Below are 16,526 nucleotides of genomic sequence, written 5' to 3'. Positions count from 1 at the left end.
TGTAACTATTGTTCATTGAGTTCTTCTGTGCAGACACACATCCCTCCCTCCTGCCCCACTGTGAACTCTCTGATGGTATCTTATATGGGTTTACGGCAGCTCAGAAGAATTGGGGGGGGGTCGCTCCTCCTAGGTCACGTGCCCATTTTTGGCAGGAAAATGGTTAATCTACATGACTGGGGAGAAGCGGCCCCTTACGGAGCTCTAAAGAAGCGAATAGGCTTCTCTGTTGGCAGGCCTACACGTGCACAGTCCCAATGTATGTCTGCTCAGAAGAACTCGATGAAGAGTAGTTACAGGTATGTACAACCCTGTTATTTTCCTGCAAGGCAGTGTATGGTTTTTAATCCTTTATCACTGTGGTGATAAAACAGTCTGTAGTGTTTTAGCTATAGAATGATTTGAAGGGCATGTACTTTGTGTATATATAGCAGGGAGTCCTTGGTAAGTAGAATAAAGCTTTTTTTCTTTTAAAAATATGAAATAACATGGAATATAGAGAAGCTCTGTATTCATTTTGACACTTCTGATCTTTTTTAGACATCCAGGATATTGCAGTTTACAAAAATGAACTGTTCTGTTTACACACTAGTGGAAGAGTCGCTCATCTTTCCCTTTTAACAGTGGAAAGATGTGTGGACCGTTTGCTTAGAAAAAGCTTCTGGGGTCTTGCTGCCAAAATCTGCTGTCTCTTTCAGAATTCTGTTGTTTTGTGTCGGGTAAGTAAAACTAATAATTTTTGTGATACTGGTTCTAATGATTAACTGATAATCAGTTCCATGAATTGATCTTTCTTGTAGTGTGAAGGTGTCATATAAAGTATAGTACAGAAGTAACCAATAGTTTCTGATTTATATAGCTTAATTCACCTAGATCTGCTTTTAATACATTGGCAATTTATTGTAATACCAAGTAAAATTCAGTGTTTAAATTAAAAAAATATCGTTTCATTTTCTATATTAGGCAAGAAAAACTCTTCCAATAGATAAGCTAGAACATTTGAAATCACAGTTGGATCTTTCAACACAAAGTGATATCATTAGTCAACTTGAAGGACTGATTGCAAAGCTTGAACCTTTAGGTTCTGCGTGCAGTAGCAGGAGGAGCAGTATTTCTTCACATGTAAGTATATTCCTGTATGATCCCTCAGAAAAGAGATAAATATTTAAATTGTTTCCTTGGTTTTCATTATCTGTACCTCTGTATTTTTTAAAATAGTCTACTTTTTGCCTATACATTAGAATATTTTAATTGCTTTTATGTGATATTGATTAGCTTATATTGGAGTCTATTAAAGAATATATTTTATTTTCAAAGATGTCTCTAGTATAATATCAGATTTGATGGAGTTTTCAATGTGTCTTAAAGTTACCATAATGTAATAAATGTTTTGTCTATAGCAAATTAATTTCCTTTAAATTTCATCATGCCCATGAATGTGTTTTTCTTTCTACACATCCTGATTCTGCCATTTTAAAATATAGTTAGACAACAAACCAGTGCTGTTGAGCTAATAATGTAAGAATACGTTCTTGCATCACATGTATATTGGAATATTCTGTAGAGCTTTAGAAATAACAAAGGATACAGTTCAGCCATACCTAATTGTATGATGCTGTTATCTTAATAGCAGAGTTAAACTTGCAAGTTTTCTGGTACATTTAATTCTTTCCAGTTTAAATTAGCGAGCATTAGAATTGTTTACCTTTGGCTGAATCACGTCTCAACATTTTTGATATACTCTGAATCAGGTTGTGATTTGTAAGAACAGAATTTTGATGTTTACATTATGATTTTTAATAGGAAAGTTTCAATATACTAGATTCTGGAATTTATCGTGTTATTAGTCGAAGAGGAAGTCAGTCCGATGAGGATTCTTGCTCAATACATAGCCAAAATCTATCAGAAGATGAAAGAACAAAGGAATTTCATCCACACCAGGATGAAGAGCAGCTAGAGCTTGGTAATGTAAATGTTTATGAAATACTTCCTATGCATGTAGTAAATAGTTGAGAATTTGGTGTTCGTTGTAAAGCAAGATTGCTAATTATTTCAATTATTTGGCATCAATGGGGCTTCCACCAGCTTCTATGAATTGTCTTCTCTGACATTTGTATTGTAGCAGTCTCTTGAAAATGCTGTACTTCTAATTTAAACCATTCTGGCATTTTTCTTTTGTGATAATTGAAACTTGGTTGTATGAATCTAATGTAACATTTTAGTTATTTAGTTAGTTTGTTGTCATGTGAATGAAATATCTAACAGAATAAGAATTGGATTGCTGGTTTGGACTATGGTTAATCTAGAAGAGCGTTCTATCTTCAGTAGTAGCCATCTAGATCTCCCCCCATGCTGCTGCTGGTAGAGAGAGCCCTCAGAGTTGACTTATGGCAAACCCTGGTGGGGTTTTCATGGCAAGAGACTAACAGAGATGGTTTGCCATTGCCTGCATCTGCAACCTTGGTCTTCATTGGAGGTCTCCCATCCAATTACTAACCAAGGACAACCCTGCTTAGCTTCTGAGATCTGATGAGATCAGGCTCACCTGGCCTCTCCAGGTTAGTAATTGATTAAAAGAAGATAATGAATACACAATTTGGCAGTTAGAAGAAGTATTTCATGAGGTCTGTTTTAGGACAGCTATTAACACCTGTTAATAGGAGGTAAAGTATGCTATTGTTTTAACCAGTATTATACAAGGGTGGAAAATTTGTACTAATTGAAAAACGCATAAAAACAGTAGTTTCCTGTGCTGTATGTTTGCAGCTATCCGTCAGAATTTAGTACTAGGGGTGTGCTCTTTGGGTATCTGATTCAGGTAAAATACCTGAATCGGGCCCGATTTTGAAAGCTGTGGTATTTTCAAATTGGGGCCAGCATGCTGGCCCAGTTTCGGAAATGCCAAAACAAAGCTTCCTGAAGGATTCATAATGCTTCAGGAAGCTTCGGGGCCCCGGGGGTTAAGTTTAAAGGGCCCTTTAAATGTACCCATCCCCCACCCTTACCCCCCCACCCCCACTTACCTGGCACTGTGCTGAGGAGGCGGCCCTCCCGCTTCCCCACTGGCCTCCAGCGGCAGTGGCAGCACTCTGCCGGCCAGCTAGCTGTGCTGGCTGCGTCAGCGTGGCAATGGTGACAGGGAAGGTCCTCTCTGCCAGCTAGCCACAGCAGGCAAGGTCTTGCCTCCAGCCTTCTGCCTGACCAGGTAAGTGGAGTGGGGGGATGGGAGTTTAAGGGTGGGGGTGGGTTGCGCGGTCGTGGCAGCAGGGAAGGCCGTGGCATTGCCTCCAGCTTTCCGCGTGACCAGGTAACCAGGTAAGTGACCAGGTAAGTGGGCCAGGGGGTGGGGTTAAGGGGTGTTAGACTACATCTTGCAGAGAGAGAGAAGAAGTGTGGCAGGAGAGAGAAGAAGCAGGATATTGCCCTGTTTAGCCCAATAGGAGACAAGACAAGGAAATGACCCCCAGGAAACAAGAGAGGTGCTACTCTCACTGTCCTAACTAAGTGACCCTTGCTGCCCCCTGCATGGTAGGCTCTTCTTCCTTCTTGCTGCTGCAGTACACCAGACATTGCTATTTCTAACACCCCTTCTCAATGTCTAGTGTACAAAGTCCACAAAGTTCAATCTTTCACGTAGTCTTTGAAATTTCTCTTTGGCAAGTGGCTTGGTGAGGATGTCTGCTATCATTTCTTCTGTAGGGCAGTACTGTAGCTCAACAAGCCCTTCTTGCATATTTCTCACAATGTGAGTCTTTATGTCAATGTGCTTGGTTCTTGATCCAATTCTTTCTGTATTTGCAAGCTTTATGCAAGATTGATTATCTTCAAAGAGTTGTATAGGTTTGGGTTCATTTATCCCAAAGTCTTCTAACAGTTGTAGAATCCACTAGAGTTCTTGGCATGCTTCCGCTGCTGATATGTATTCAGCTTCTGTAGTTGATGCCGCTACTAGGTCTTGCTTTCTGCTTGTCCAACTGATTGCTCCTCCACCATAAAAGAATACTCGTCCACTGGTAGACTTTCTGTCTGTGATGTCTTCTGCCCAGTCAGCATCCATGAATCCCACTAGTCTGGGATTGTCGCTTGCTGGTAGCTTGAGCTTCAGTTGTGCAGTACCTCTCAGGTATCTTGCCAGTCTTTTGACGGCTTGCCAGTCATTCACACTTGGTGATGCACTTTTCCTGCACAGTATTCCAACTGCTGCTGCTATGTCAGGTCTGGTTACTGTACTTATGTAGAGCAGTTTTCCAATTGCTTCTCTGTACACTTTGATGTTTCTCAGAGGTTCATTGTTTCCATTTTGTTTCAGGAAATCTGTTTCCATTGGAGTACATGTTGGTTTTCCATCTTTCATATCCATGTAGTCTAGGAAATTCATGATCTTTTGCTTTTGATTGAGAAGATAGCTTCCATCTTCCTCTCGCTCTATCTGAACGCCGAGATAAAAACTGACATTTCCAAGACGCTTTACTTCAACCTCTTGGTTCAGGTGCTGACTTATTTCATCACAATCTTGTTGATCCTCATAACAAAGAAGAAGATCATCTACATAAATCAGAATAAAAGTCCATTTGTTGTTTTTCTTTCTTGAGTACAGGCAGTGTTCTGCCCCGCCTTGCTTGAATCCTTCTTTGATGAGCATTTGGTTCAGTTTCTGGTTCCAGGCCCTTGCAGCCTGTTTCAGTCCATAAATGCTCTTCTGCAGTTTGCATACAAGTCCTCTGTCTTTGGACTGTTCAAATCCCCGAGGCTGTGTCATATACACGTCTTCTTCCAGCTCTCCATGTAGAAAAGCAGTTTTCACATCCAGATGCTCCACATGCATCTTCCTTGCGGCTGCTATGCTCAGTAGTGTTCTTACTGAGGTGTGTTTCACTACTGGGAATATCCCTTTGCAACTAGTCTTGCTTTGTACTTTTGTACTTCTCCATCTGCATCAAGTTTGGTTTTGAAAATCTATTTGCATCCTACTGTCCTTTTTCCAGGTGGTAGTTCTGTGAGGATCCATGTCTTGTTCTGGATCAGAGAGTCAATTTCCTCTTTTGCAGCTTTTCTCCATTTCTCTGCTTCTCTTGCTGGCATTCCTTCTATGTCTTCCCAGCTAGAAGGTTCTGGTACAGCTTCTGTTTTTGCCAGGTAAGAGAATTTCAGTGGTGGAACTCCTTTGTTTGTTCTGTCTGAGCGTCTGACACTTGGCTCTGCTTCCCCTTCTCTTTCTGTGGGCTCTGCAGGTGTCTCTTGCGTCTCAGTCAGGTCCCAGAGTTGCACAATTTCTGGCTGCTGTGCTGCATCAGCTTCCTTTGGTGCAGACTCTCTGGTGTCAGGCTTGCTTGCCTTCTCCTTTTCATCAATGTACACCACATGGCGGATCTCCACCGTGTCTGTCTCTGGGTTGAGGATTCAATATCCCTTGCATCCCAGTGCATATCCAACAAATATGCCTTCTTCTGTTCTGAGATCCATCTTAGACCTCTTCTCCTTCGGAATATAAGTGTAGGCCTTTGATCCAAACACTCTCAGATGCCTTACATTGGGCTTGCGGTTGTACCACAGTTCAAATGGTGTGCTGCTTGCACCCTTTGTAGGTAGCATGTTCTGCAGATAGGCAGCAGTGTTGATAGCTTCTCCCCAATATTTTTGAGGTAGCTGTGCTTCTTGCAGCATACTTCTGCACATTTCTGTGAGAGAACGATTTTTCCTCCCCGCTATCCCGTTGAGTTCGGGGGTGTATGGCATGGTCAGGTGATGCTCTATTCCTTCAGCTGCTAGGAAGCTTGTCATCTCCTTCCCCACGTACTCGCCTCCATTGTCTGTGCGGATAGCCATTGGTTTTCTCTGGAATCTGTTCTGCACCATTGCTAGGTACACCTTGAATTTTTCCAGTACTTGGCTCTTTTCTTTGAGCAGGTAAATCACAGTAAATCTTGAAAAATCATCAGTAAAAGTTAGAAAGTACTTACTTCCACTGGGTGTTGCTGTTCCGATGGGTCCACAGACATCACTGTGAATCAGCTCCAGTGGTCTTGTGGTTTGCTTCTCACTCTGCTTGGTGAAAGAAGGTCTTATGCCTTTGGCTTGAATACAGCAAACTCATTTCTCTGCATCAGGACATTTTCTCATTTGCAAATCATTAGTCAGATTCTGCCTTTCAAGCTGATATATATAATCCATATTAGCATGTCCAAGCCTTCTATGGATAAGATTAGTACAATTCTTGTGAGTGCACTTTTCAATTAAATTCACTGCCCCTTCAGAGCAATCCAGCATATACAGGCCATCCTTTAATGTGCCTTGTGCAATTAATTCACCTTCATTGCTAATAAAACATTTGTCTCCTTTGAATACAGTTTCAATGCCCTTTTTCGCCATCATAGATACAGATAACAAATTAGTTTTAAGTTCAGGTATGTAGAGACAATCAGCAATCTGCACTTCTCTAGTCTGGCCACTGGGTAGCGCACAACATGCAGATATGGTCCCTTGTCACCGAGCTGTTAAAGCTTCTCCATTTGCAGTATACAATCTTTCATGATATGTATTCATCTCATCAAAAAGTTTTTCCTCTTTGCATATATGGTTAGTACATCCACTGTCAACGGCCCATTTGCATAAGCTTTGATAATTTTTATCAACATTTAAACAGTTATCATTCAATCTGCCTCTTCCTTGGCTATCAGCATTTGGTGAGCCATTAACTGCATCTGCATTCCTAAAGGCTTTTGTTTCCGTCCCTCGTGGCAGCTTGCTCACTCTCTGTGAATCACGAAACCTGCAGTCCTTTCTTAAATGTCCTTTCTTTCTGCAGATGCTGCAGAAGAAATCATTTCTTGAACTGACTCTTAACGCAAGTTCTTTGGGCTCATCATGTCTGTTAAGATTTTCTTCTTGCAAGTACATAGTTTGAGCTTAGACTTTCTCTCATTTCCAAAACATGCACAATGCTTGCAATAAGATTGAGGAAGGCTGCTTAACAGAATTATAGCTAAATCCTCATCCTGGATCTCCTTTCCAAGGGATCTTAATTTCTGTGTTAATTCCATGAAATTTGCAATATGGTCTTTTAGTTGTTGCTGGGGCTGCATTTGAATTCGATACAATTGTCTCATTAGCAAGATTTTAGTTTTAATTGATTCTTGCCTGTTTATTTGTAGAAGAGACCTCCACATTTGTCCCGCCGTGGGCTCATGAATAACTCTTAACAATTGTTTATCACTTAAAGCATTAATGATAATAGATCTTGCCTTATTATCCTGCTTTATCCATTTGGCTTCATTCTGTTGGTTTCCTGTCGGTTTTTCATCTGTTACCGCAGACCAGACGTCCAATTGTATGAGGTGCGCCTTCATCCTTTCTGCCCAAATATCGTAGTTTCCGTCGCCTAGTCGGTCGACCTGGAACTCCTGCTGTGCTCCCCAGGAGTCCGCCATCTTTCCTCTATTGTCTGCCCTCTGTACTTTAGCCTGCGGCTATGGCAGAAGTTTTATTGCTCTCTCTTAACTTCAGCTTTGCGTTAATTGCTTCTGTGGCCCATCACCCTGTTAGAGCGAGTGTAAATAACGCTGCGGAATAAACGCTGAGCTGATTAGAGAGGCAAAATCTTTATTTGAGGAAGTTACATACTTGAGGGAAAGAGGGAGAGAGACCATAGCTATCTGACTACATCTTGCAGAGAGAGAAGTGTGGCAGGAGAGAGAAGAAGCAGGATATTGCCCTGTTTAGCCCAATAGGAGACAAGACAAGGAAATGACCCCCAGGAAACAAGAGAGGTGCTACTCTCACTGTCCTAACTATGCCCCCTGACGCACCTGACGTGGGCTTTCGAGGACCACAGTTCTCTTTGTCAGATGCATCTGGCGGGGAGGGCTGTGGTTATCGAAGGCTTGTGCTGCAGTGGAATTGGATGGTCTTGATGGTGCTGCTGGACTCTTTTTGATTTTGATACTACAGACTAACACGGCAAACTCCTTTGAACCTTTACACAAGCAAACTGATCCCCACATCAAAAGGAGCTGTTTGCATTTCCATATCAAAGGAGTTGTTTACATCCCCTCTCTTCTCCTCCCCTCCCCTCTCCTCCTCTATATTTGACCAGTTTCTTTCTGCCCTCCATGCATCTGACGAAGAGAACTGTGATTCTTGAAAGCTTATGCTACAATAAAATTGGTTAGTCTTAAAGGTGCTACTGGACTTTTTTTGATTTTATCAGTAAAGAATCACATAAAAACATCATAGCTAATTCCTTATCATTATGTGATTTCATTTTGGCTGTCAGATGCTGAATTGCCTTAAATAACTGAGCTGTAAACAATTCAGCTAACTCAGTGATAGTGAAAAGTATTGGCGTTCTCACTGCTGCCTCATAGACTTTCCGTTATGCTCTATAGCATTTCTCTTAGATTCAGCTTAAGTTTCCCACCAATAGAACTCTGTCTGCCAGTCCTTTCAGTTCCCCAGTTTCCTACCCAAGGGAGGAAGAGAACCCTCTCAATCCCTCAAGGAGCCTAGCATTCCAATCTTCTATTAAGGTGTTGAGATTCTCTCTCCTGAGAAGGGGGAAACATTCCTTTTAAAACAGACACAGGGAAACAAAAGAGTCTTTGTCCAATTTAATGCAACAATTTAACCTCTAAACCACAGGGCTATACTGTTAAAAGGGCTATACTGTTCTTCAGTTTCTTTTTACAGCCTTCTGACTGATGAGAAAACAAAAGTTTATTCCAGGTGTAAAGTGAAAACTATGTAACACAGCCCAAAACCACTCAGTTTTGTCTTTTAAAACTTGTATCTAAAATCAATATCTTGACATCTTAACATCTTAAAATAGTCAAATATGCAGAAATCACAAAGGTACAAGTTACAGTTCCAAAGATAAATGAAATCAGAAGCAGATGTGCATACACGCCATAATAACACCCCTATCCTATATATCCTATCGAAAAGATAAAATATGTATATTTAAAATCTCACGAAGGCACTTTTTGAAAGATTAGATATTCTCACCGAACCCATTTCTGAGAGATTGAGGGATCTTTTGGGCGTGGTTATCTAATATAGGCTCAATGACATAAAATCCATGTGACTACACCAAAATCTTCAATTTGTCACATCCAGTGGCATGACATGAATTCTTCTCCAAGCTTAAAACTTTCTCATGCAAATTAATGTATTGAAGCTGTGTACTTTCTAAACCAAGTTGTTCAGATTGGATTCTGGGCATCCAGTCAACTTTTTAAATATATCTATTCAAGGACTAAGCAGCAAGAACTTAGCTAAACAAACTAATTTACATGCATTTTACAAATACGACACTAAAGCAGATTCCAGGCCTTTGTGTAATCAATACCTTATTGTCAGATAAGGGTCTGCAACAAAGGCACCAACTCCCCTCCCCCCCCAAGCCCTAGGGCCATCAGTTTCCAAGAGGACCATTTTAAGCACCCTGCCAAACCTGCAGGGGATACAACCACCAGTGTCTTCAAAAAAGAGTGGTTTGTCCATGGCTTACCTCTATCTGATAACTCCACTGTACAGAGATTAAATGCATTTGGAGGCAAGCAATCCCATTCTGAACAAACAGGCTCTGTAATATTTCATTGACTGTCGTGTGAAATAGCTTCAGTTTTGTCTGGATTGAGCTTCAGTTTATTGCTCCTCATCTAGTTCATTATCACTTCCAGACATTATTCAGTTTCTGCCATTTTAATTTTCCAGATGAAAAGGAGAAATAGAGTTCAGTGTAATCCAATAACACCATATTCTGTATCTCTAGGTGACCTGTCCCAGAAGATGCATATAGGTATTAAGCAGCACAGGGAATGACAGAACCTTGCTGCAGCCCATAGTCCAAGTGCTGAAGAGTTATTTCCCCTCCCCCGTCGACAGTACTTCCTGATGCCAGCCAACCATATGGAAAAGGAGCCTTTAGAATGCAATGCCTCTGGTTCCTTCTCACCCAGTCACACTAGAATAATGTTGTAGTTGATGGCATTGAAAACTATTGGTGTCCTGGTGGATTAACAAGGTTACACTTCCTCTGTGTTTGTCATGACAAAGATTGACCAAAACAGTTTCTTTTGAAAAACCAGGCTGGATTTCCAATTGGAATGAGTCAAAGTAATCACTATCATGCACTTCCATGCACTATCCTCTTAAGCCCTGTTTTGTTTGTATGTATTTAATTTCATAAAGTACACATGAAGTTAGCTTATACAGAGTCAGATCATCAAGTTCAGTATTGTCTGCTCTTATTGGCAATGGCTCTCCAAAGTCTTGAAGGTCTTTGTGGTCATCTACCATTCTGAGAAATCATTACTGTTGAGAATATTGATAAAGGCAGTGGTATACTTTCAACTATCTGTGCAGTTTGCAGAATGGGACTTTCTTCCTGCTGCAGCTCACAGAGGCCCCATGAAATTTTGTTCCCAGGATTCAGTGAACCTTCTGGAAGAGCATAAAGGCAATGTAGGGGTGTGTATTGGGAGGGGACTCAGTGAAAAACAGTCTCCTCCTTCTGCAAATGGACGTGTCATTCAGGCAGAGAAGAACTGGTGTTTGGATACATGTTTGCGTCTTTAAATTGCTTAAATATTTCATTCCATCAGATACTGATTGATATTTTTCATTCTTGAAAAGCTCTCAGACTGAGATTCTACAAACTCTTACTCTTGTCCAAGCCACAAATGCATGCGCGCATTCAGCCTTTGAGCTTTATATTTTAGGCATTAATGAGCTGCTTTGTGTTAGAGGGCAATTTAAAACTAGGCAAAGCTTTTATCCAGGTATTTGGATACACTGTTTTCTTTAAGAACATGGTTTCCAATCTGTCAAGGTACCTGAACAAGAGAGGAGTAGAAAGTACAGCCACGTCCCTTTTGATAAGAACAAAGTAGCAATTGTATTTGGTATTGCTGTCAATCCTTAAGAGGCGAAGTAGTGGCAAATTAGAGCATCTGATCATGCTTAAGCATGTTTTGCTGATTCATTCTGTTTCATGACTTGTTCAAATTTTGTTTGTTAGACAGTGTATCTCATGCTTCTGTGGTGATCGACAATGATCGGAATGAGGCTTTTCTTCCATTCAGTATTCCATTGTCATTTCGTTCCCCATCTCCTCTCGTCTCTCTTCAGGCTGTTAAGGACAGGTAAAAACCATGTGTAAAATCTGCATTCATTACATCCTTTGTGTTTTGTCAAATCCATTAATCATAATTTGTTAATCCATAACTAGTTTTTATAAATAAGACTTAAACACTTGAAGCTGACTGTTTGGAGGCTGGCTAGGGTGAAAAATTTCTTTTTAGTCATTAAAAGGGTACAGGTAGCCAAGGATGCTTACCTCCAGGGCAGGTAAGGTCTGAAAAGAAAGGATGAGAAACAGCAGCCTATTGCAACTGTGCATGTGTCCTCTAAAAATAAATTTCTATATTTCAGTCTTCTTAGGATCCAAAGCAGCTAATTGTGTAATATCTTGGTCATTGAAGCCTTATGCTAAGGGTTGACCATGAAGAGTTTATGCTGTGTCCGTAGGGTAGCTGTGGTGATTAGGTATGTGTTTCAGGATCTAGGTTTTTAATCTTGATCAGACCCAATTCGGGATGTTTTGGCATTCCCAAATCAGCCTCAATGTGGCTGAAGTGTTTTGGGAATGCCAAAGCAAAGCTTACTGAAGCGCTTTTGTAATGCACAAAAATCCACAACAACCATTGCTTTTGTAATGCTTTGTTAAGCTTTGGGTAGCATGGAAACAGTCTTGCCCTTGCCGTTCCTAAGGAACGCCAAGAGAAAACAATGCTTCTGCTGCTAGTGGGGCTTTCTAGATGGTTGGGGGTGTCATTTCTCAAGCAAAATGCACCAAACCTGCAGGGGACCCTAACCCTAACCCTCCTCTCACGATCACTCAGGTTTCAGAAAGATTGGACTTCGGGGGGGCCATGTTATGGCCACTCAAAGAAAAGGTGCCCATATCCACCTCAAATCTTTATTATTCCCTATGGGGAAATCGGGGGGGGGGGCTTTCTAGGTGGCTGGGGATGGCATTTTGCAAGCAAAAAGCACCAAATTTTCAGGGGCCATCAAAAAGCTGAAGGCTGCAAAAGCCCCAGGTCCAGATGGATTCATGGCTGTGAATCCATTTTACCACAAACCTGGCAAGAAGCTAATATAACTTTAATACGTAAAGAGAGAAACGATCCATTAATACCATAATCATATAGGCCTATCTCTTTATTGAATGTGGATGACAAGATATTTACAACAATAATGGCTGAAAGATTAAGAAGAAGCATTTCAGAGGTAATTCATAAAGATCAAACAGGCTTCATCCTGAAGAGGTATGTGAAAGTTAACATTAGATTATCTCCTCAGTGCAATGGAATATTCAAGAAGAAAAGGCGAAAAAACTGCATTTATTTTTTGGGATGTTGAAAAAGTGTTTGATAATGTTTCTTGGAAGTTTCTTATGAAAGCATTGCAAAGAATGAATTGTGGGAATGAGTTTCTGAATTGGATCCAAAGTATTTACACCAATCAGCAAGCTGCAATTTTAGTAAACGGTTCATTTATGAAGAAAATTGAAATAACAGAAGGAACACATTAGGGATGCCCAATATCATCACTATTGTTTATTATTGCACTGAAAATTTTGTCAGTGAGAATCAGACAAGACAGTAGAATTGCTGGAATAAAAGAGGGGAAATATATAAGATGAAAAGCTACACAGATGATGTGGTCATATCAGTGATAAATCCACACAAGATTTGGACAGTATTCTGGATACAAATTGAATAAGAAGAAAACAAAGATGTTACTTTTGACACCAACAGAGGAACGTGAAAAGATTGGAAAGATAACGGACTGTGCCCATACTGAAAACCCAATAAAATGCTTAGGGATAAATGTATCATCACGACATGAGAATCTCTATAAAAATAATTACCAAAAAGTTTCGTTAAGTATTATTGAATATTTGCAGAGATGGGAAAAATTAAATATTACATGGCTAGGAAGAATCTCAGCAGTCAAAATGAATATTTTACCTAAACTGAACTTTTTATTTCAAATGATTCCAATTTATATAGAACAAAAGATTCTCAATAAGTGGCAGAAAGTAATAAATGACTTTATATGAAAAGGAAAGAAACCAAGGATAAGATTTAAAGTACTACAGGATGATTAAAAACCAAGGAGGACTGGCAGTACCGAATATCAAATTCTATTATCAAGCAGCAGCATTCGTTTGGATAACAGATTGGATTATAAATCCAAGTAGCAGACAGATCAAATTGGAGACAGTGGACGCTAAAGAAGGCATCCACAATTATTTATGGATCAAGAAATCATGGAAATCTGTTCACAGAGAGGATGGGATCCGTATTATAAGGGATGGATTGCGTAAAATATGGTTTCAGTGTAGAAACAGATCGAGTCCACTAATCTCCCCATTTATGTCATCAATTAATGCTCACTATGACTTAGCCACGAGAAATAGAGTTGATCAGCTCAGCTATGAATCAATGATGGATAAAAAAGGAAATGTAAAAACCTGGCAAGAAATCCAAGTTCAAGGCAAAAATATTCCATGGCTGATGTATCATCAAACAATATCAAGACTAAAGGAACAAACTCTTAAAGAACGTGGTAGATTGAGAGAAAAACCGCAGTATGAACTATTAATATCCAGAGATCGGAAACATTTCTTGGAAGATTTAGAAAAATCTTATCGTAATATCACAAAACTCATATGATAAAACTCATATGATAAAATGGATGGAAAATTTCAGAGAAACTATCCTGATGAACATATGTAAAAATTTATGGACTAATAACATAAAATTTAAAGATTGCCAGTTATTGAGAGAGAATTGGTATAAAATGTTCTTTAGATGGTACACTACCCCCAAAGACATTGCAAGAATTAGTAAGGGTTACAACGGACATTGTTGGAAATATCAAAGCATGGATGCAACATTTATCATATGTCGTGGCCCTGTAAGAAAACGTGAAAATATTGGATAAAGATACATGAAGAGATGCAGAAGATTCTCAAACTTAGATTTGAATTAAATCTGAAAAATGTGCTCTTAAATATCCTACCAACTAATGTTAGAAAAGAACAGGGAGATCTTTTCTGTTACATGGTAACAGCAGCAAGAGGCAAAATGGAAAACAGATATCTGTTCTGTGTTAGAGTGGAGAGTGGAGAGATAAGATTCATAAACTGGAGAGTGGAGAGATAAGATTCATAAATATGCATTAATGAGTAAACTCGCTATTTATCTATATAACAGACCGGTAGCCAAATTTGGGGGGAAATTGAAGGATTTCTTTGATTGCTTAGTTAGAAATTAACTTTAATTAAAGCAACTTAGTATAAAGACAAAGCTGATATTGAAATTTGTAGAGGTGAAACTAACCAAGGAGAGGGAAGGAGAACTAGTATGCAACAATGTTTACGTATACCAAATTTTGAATTTATTCCTTTACTAGTTTAATGTAAGTTTAAGTGTAGTGCTTGTACAAGTCATAAAACAATTTATATGTACTGTTTATATAAGACTGTATAAGTCTCAACTCATTTTCCAATTAGTATTTGTATAATGTTTTATTATGCATTTTCTGTTTTCACATAATCTTTTTTTTTTAATCTCTTTGAAAAATCAAAAAGTTTTTTTCAGGGGCTCTACTCCTACTTGTCCTCTCAAGATTCCCCAAGTTTCAGGGAGATTGGACTTTGGAGGGCCATGTTATGGCTCCTCAAAAAAGGTGCTTCTATCCATCTACAATCTCCATTATCCCCTATGTCCGATGAGAGGGTTGGAGTGAGATGCAGGAGGGGAAGAAGGGAGGAAGTAAGTTGCAAAAGTGTCCCTTGGTTCAGTTTGGTTTGGGTTGAATGGATGTGATTCTCTGTTGTGAAGTTGTTCCCCTTGCATCAGTTTGGTTATATTGGGGGGAGGGTGCTTCAGTTTATTTCTTGTTGCAAGAGTATCCCTTGCTTCATGTGCTTTTGTGTATTTTAAATTAAATTTTTCTTAGTGTGATTCTCTGACATGAAGGTCGGTTCTTATAGGGAACAATGGAAGTTGGCGAAGGATAGGGGCACCTTTGGGGGGGGCATAAGATCCCCCCCCCCCGATGTCCAAACTTTCTGAAACTTGGGTGGTTGTCAGAAGGAGTTAGGAGAGAGTCCCCTGAAAAATTGGGATTATTAGGGAAGAAAATGACCCCTCCTAGGCCCCCGGATAGCTGGGAGTTGCATTTCCCATTGGAAACAATGGCCAAATCTTCCCTAATAATCCCAAAGCAGTTTAAATACCTGAATACAAAGTGGCTTGCCGTTTCAGGATTTGGGTTTTCCTGAATTTTTTCCTGCTTCGTGTAAACCCGAAGTGGGAAACCCAAATCTCTTTGGAGTGCACACCCCTAGTGGTGATTACTAAAGTACACAGAGATCATTTTGCTTTTCATTTTATTGCTCTTGATTGATACATGAATAGAAGTGAATTTCATGAAATGTTTTTAACTGTCAAACAGTATTACAGAAAAGCAAACTTACTGCTATTCAAAATTTTATGGAAATAACTGTCTGCACATGAAGTTTTCCTTAAAGGGAGGGTGCCTGTTGTATGTTAACCAAGTATATTCTTGATAGTATACTGTTTTTTCTTTTTTCCCCTGCATTTATTCTTTTTATGTCTAATGGGAGGGAACCCAAGAACTATGTATGATTTTCTGCACGTACATCAGGAACTTTTCCCCTTTTCACTCTGCAGCCCCTTGAAAATCCATGGAAAGCTGTTTCTGAAAGTTGGGTGGGGGAGCCCTTGGAACCCAGTATAAAGGGTTGCAGATGGAAAAGCAAAACTAGCAACTGCTCTATCTGTGGGCAGAAAAACTTTGATCGCTTACAGGCAGTTGGGGGGGGGCAGTGTTTTAATGATGGAGCTCTGCAAATGTTATTTAATTATCTGTCTGGTCTTGAACAGGAAAAATAGATACAAAGTTGCCAAGTAAGGTACTAAGTTTTTGTATTTTAATGTTATCTATTAAGTTGAGAGAAAAGAAGCATTCAAACTAGATAGAAAAATGTTTGTTTTCAAAATTTACTTTAAGTGCTAGATGGAAATGCTAAATATTAAAACTGGGTACTTTCACTGTGGAGTTCACAGATGTGTTACGTGAGTGAATGCGATTGGAGCACTTTGTATTACTTAAGAACAGATATAAAATAATTGCCTTCCCATATAAAAAAGGGAGCTTCCTATAGACTGAGGGCTGAATATTAGGTGTAGTTCCTAACTCTGTCCCCCCCACTCCACTGTGCAGTTTGAAGCCTTTTTCCAATTTAAAGAGCCTTCCTACAACCTAACTGGCTCTTCAGAGGGAGGGAAAGCTACTTAAGTTGGATGATCCACCCTGTAGCCTTCTGTGTTGTGTATGCATTTGCTATCTATTAGTGACTAGTTATTTGCATATGTGAAGTCTGTGGCTTTGTCCTCAGGCAGTTCTCTTAACATGCCTATGATGTT

General features: G+C 39.7%; 1 protein-coding gene across 2 annotated transcripts in view; it reads left to right on the top strand.

Moving 5' to 3' along the window:
- The window catches only part of HPS5 (HPS5 biogenesis of lysosomal organelles complex 2 subunit 2), a 99,523-nt gene that overhangs the window by 36,006 nt on the left and 46,991 nt on the right, over positions 1-16,526 (top strand). For both annotated transcript variants that reach the window (XM_054970743.1, XM_054970742.1), the window contains exons 10-13: positions 541-719; positions 964-1,122; positions 1,804-1,963; positions 11,018-11,141. In XM_054970743.1, coding sequence (XP_054826718.1) covers positions 541-719; positions 964-1,122; positions 1,804-1,963; positions 11,018-11,141 — 622 coding nt within the window. The remainder of the gene's footprint in view (positions 1-540; positions 720-963; positions 1,123-1,803; positions 1,964-11,017; positions 11,142-16,526) is intronic.

Source organism: Eublepharis macularius, chromosome 2, assembly GCF_028583425.1.
Source record: "Eublepharis macularius isolate TG4126 chromosome 2, MPM_Emac_v1.0, whole genome shotgun sequence".
Classification (NCBI taxonomy): domain Eukaryota; kingdom Metazoa; phylum Chordata; class Lepidosauria; order Squamata; family Eublepharidae; genus Eublepharis; species Eublepharis macularius.
The sequence above is the reverse complement of the archived record's forward strand: the minus strand, read 5'-3'. Positions and strand labels throughout refer to the sequence as shown.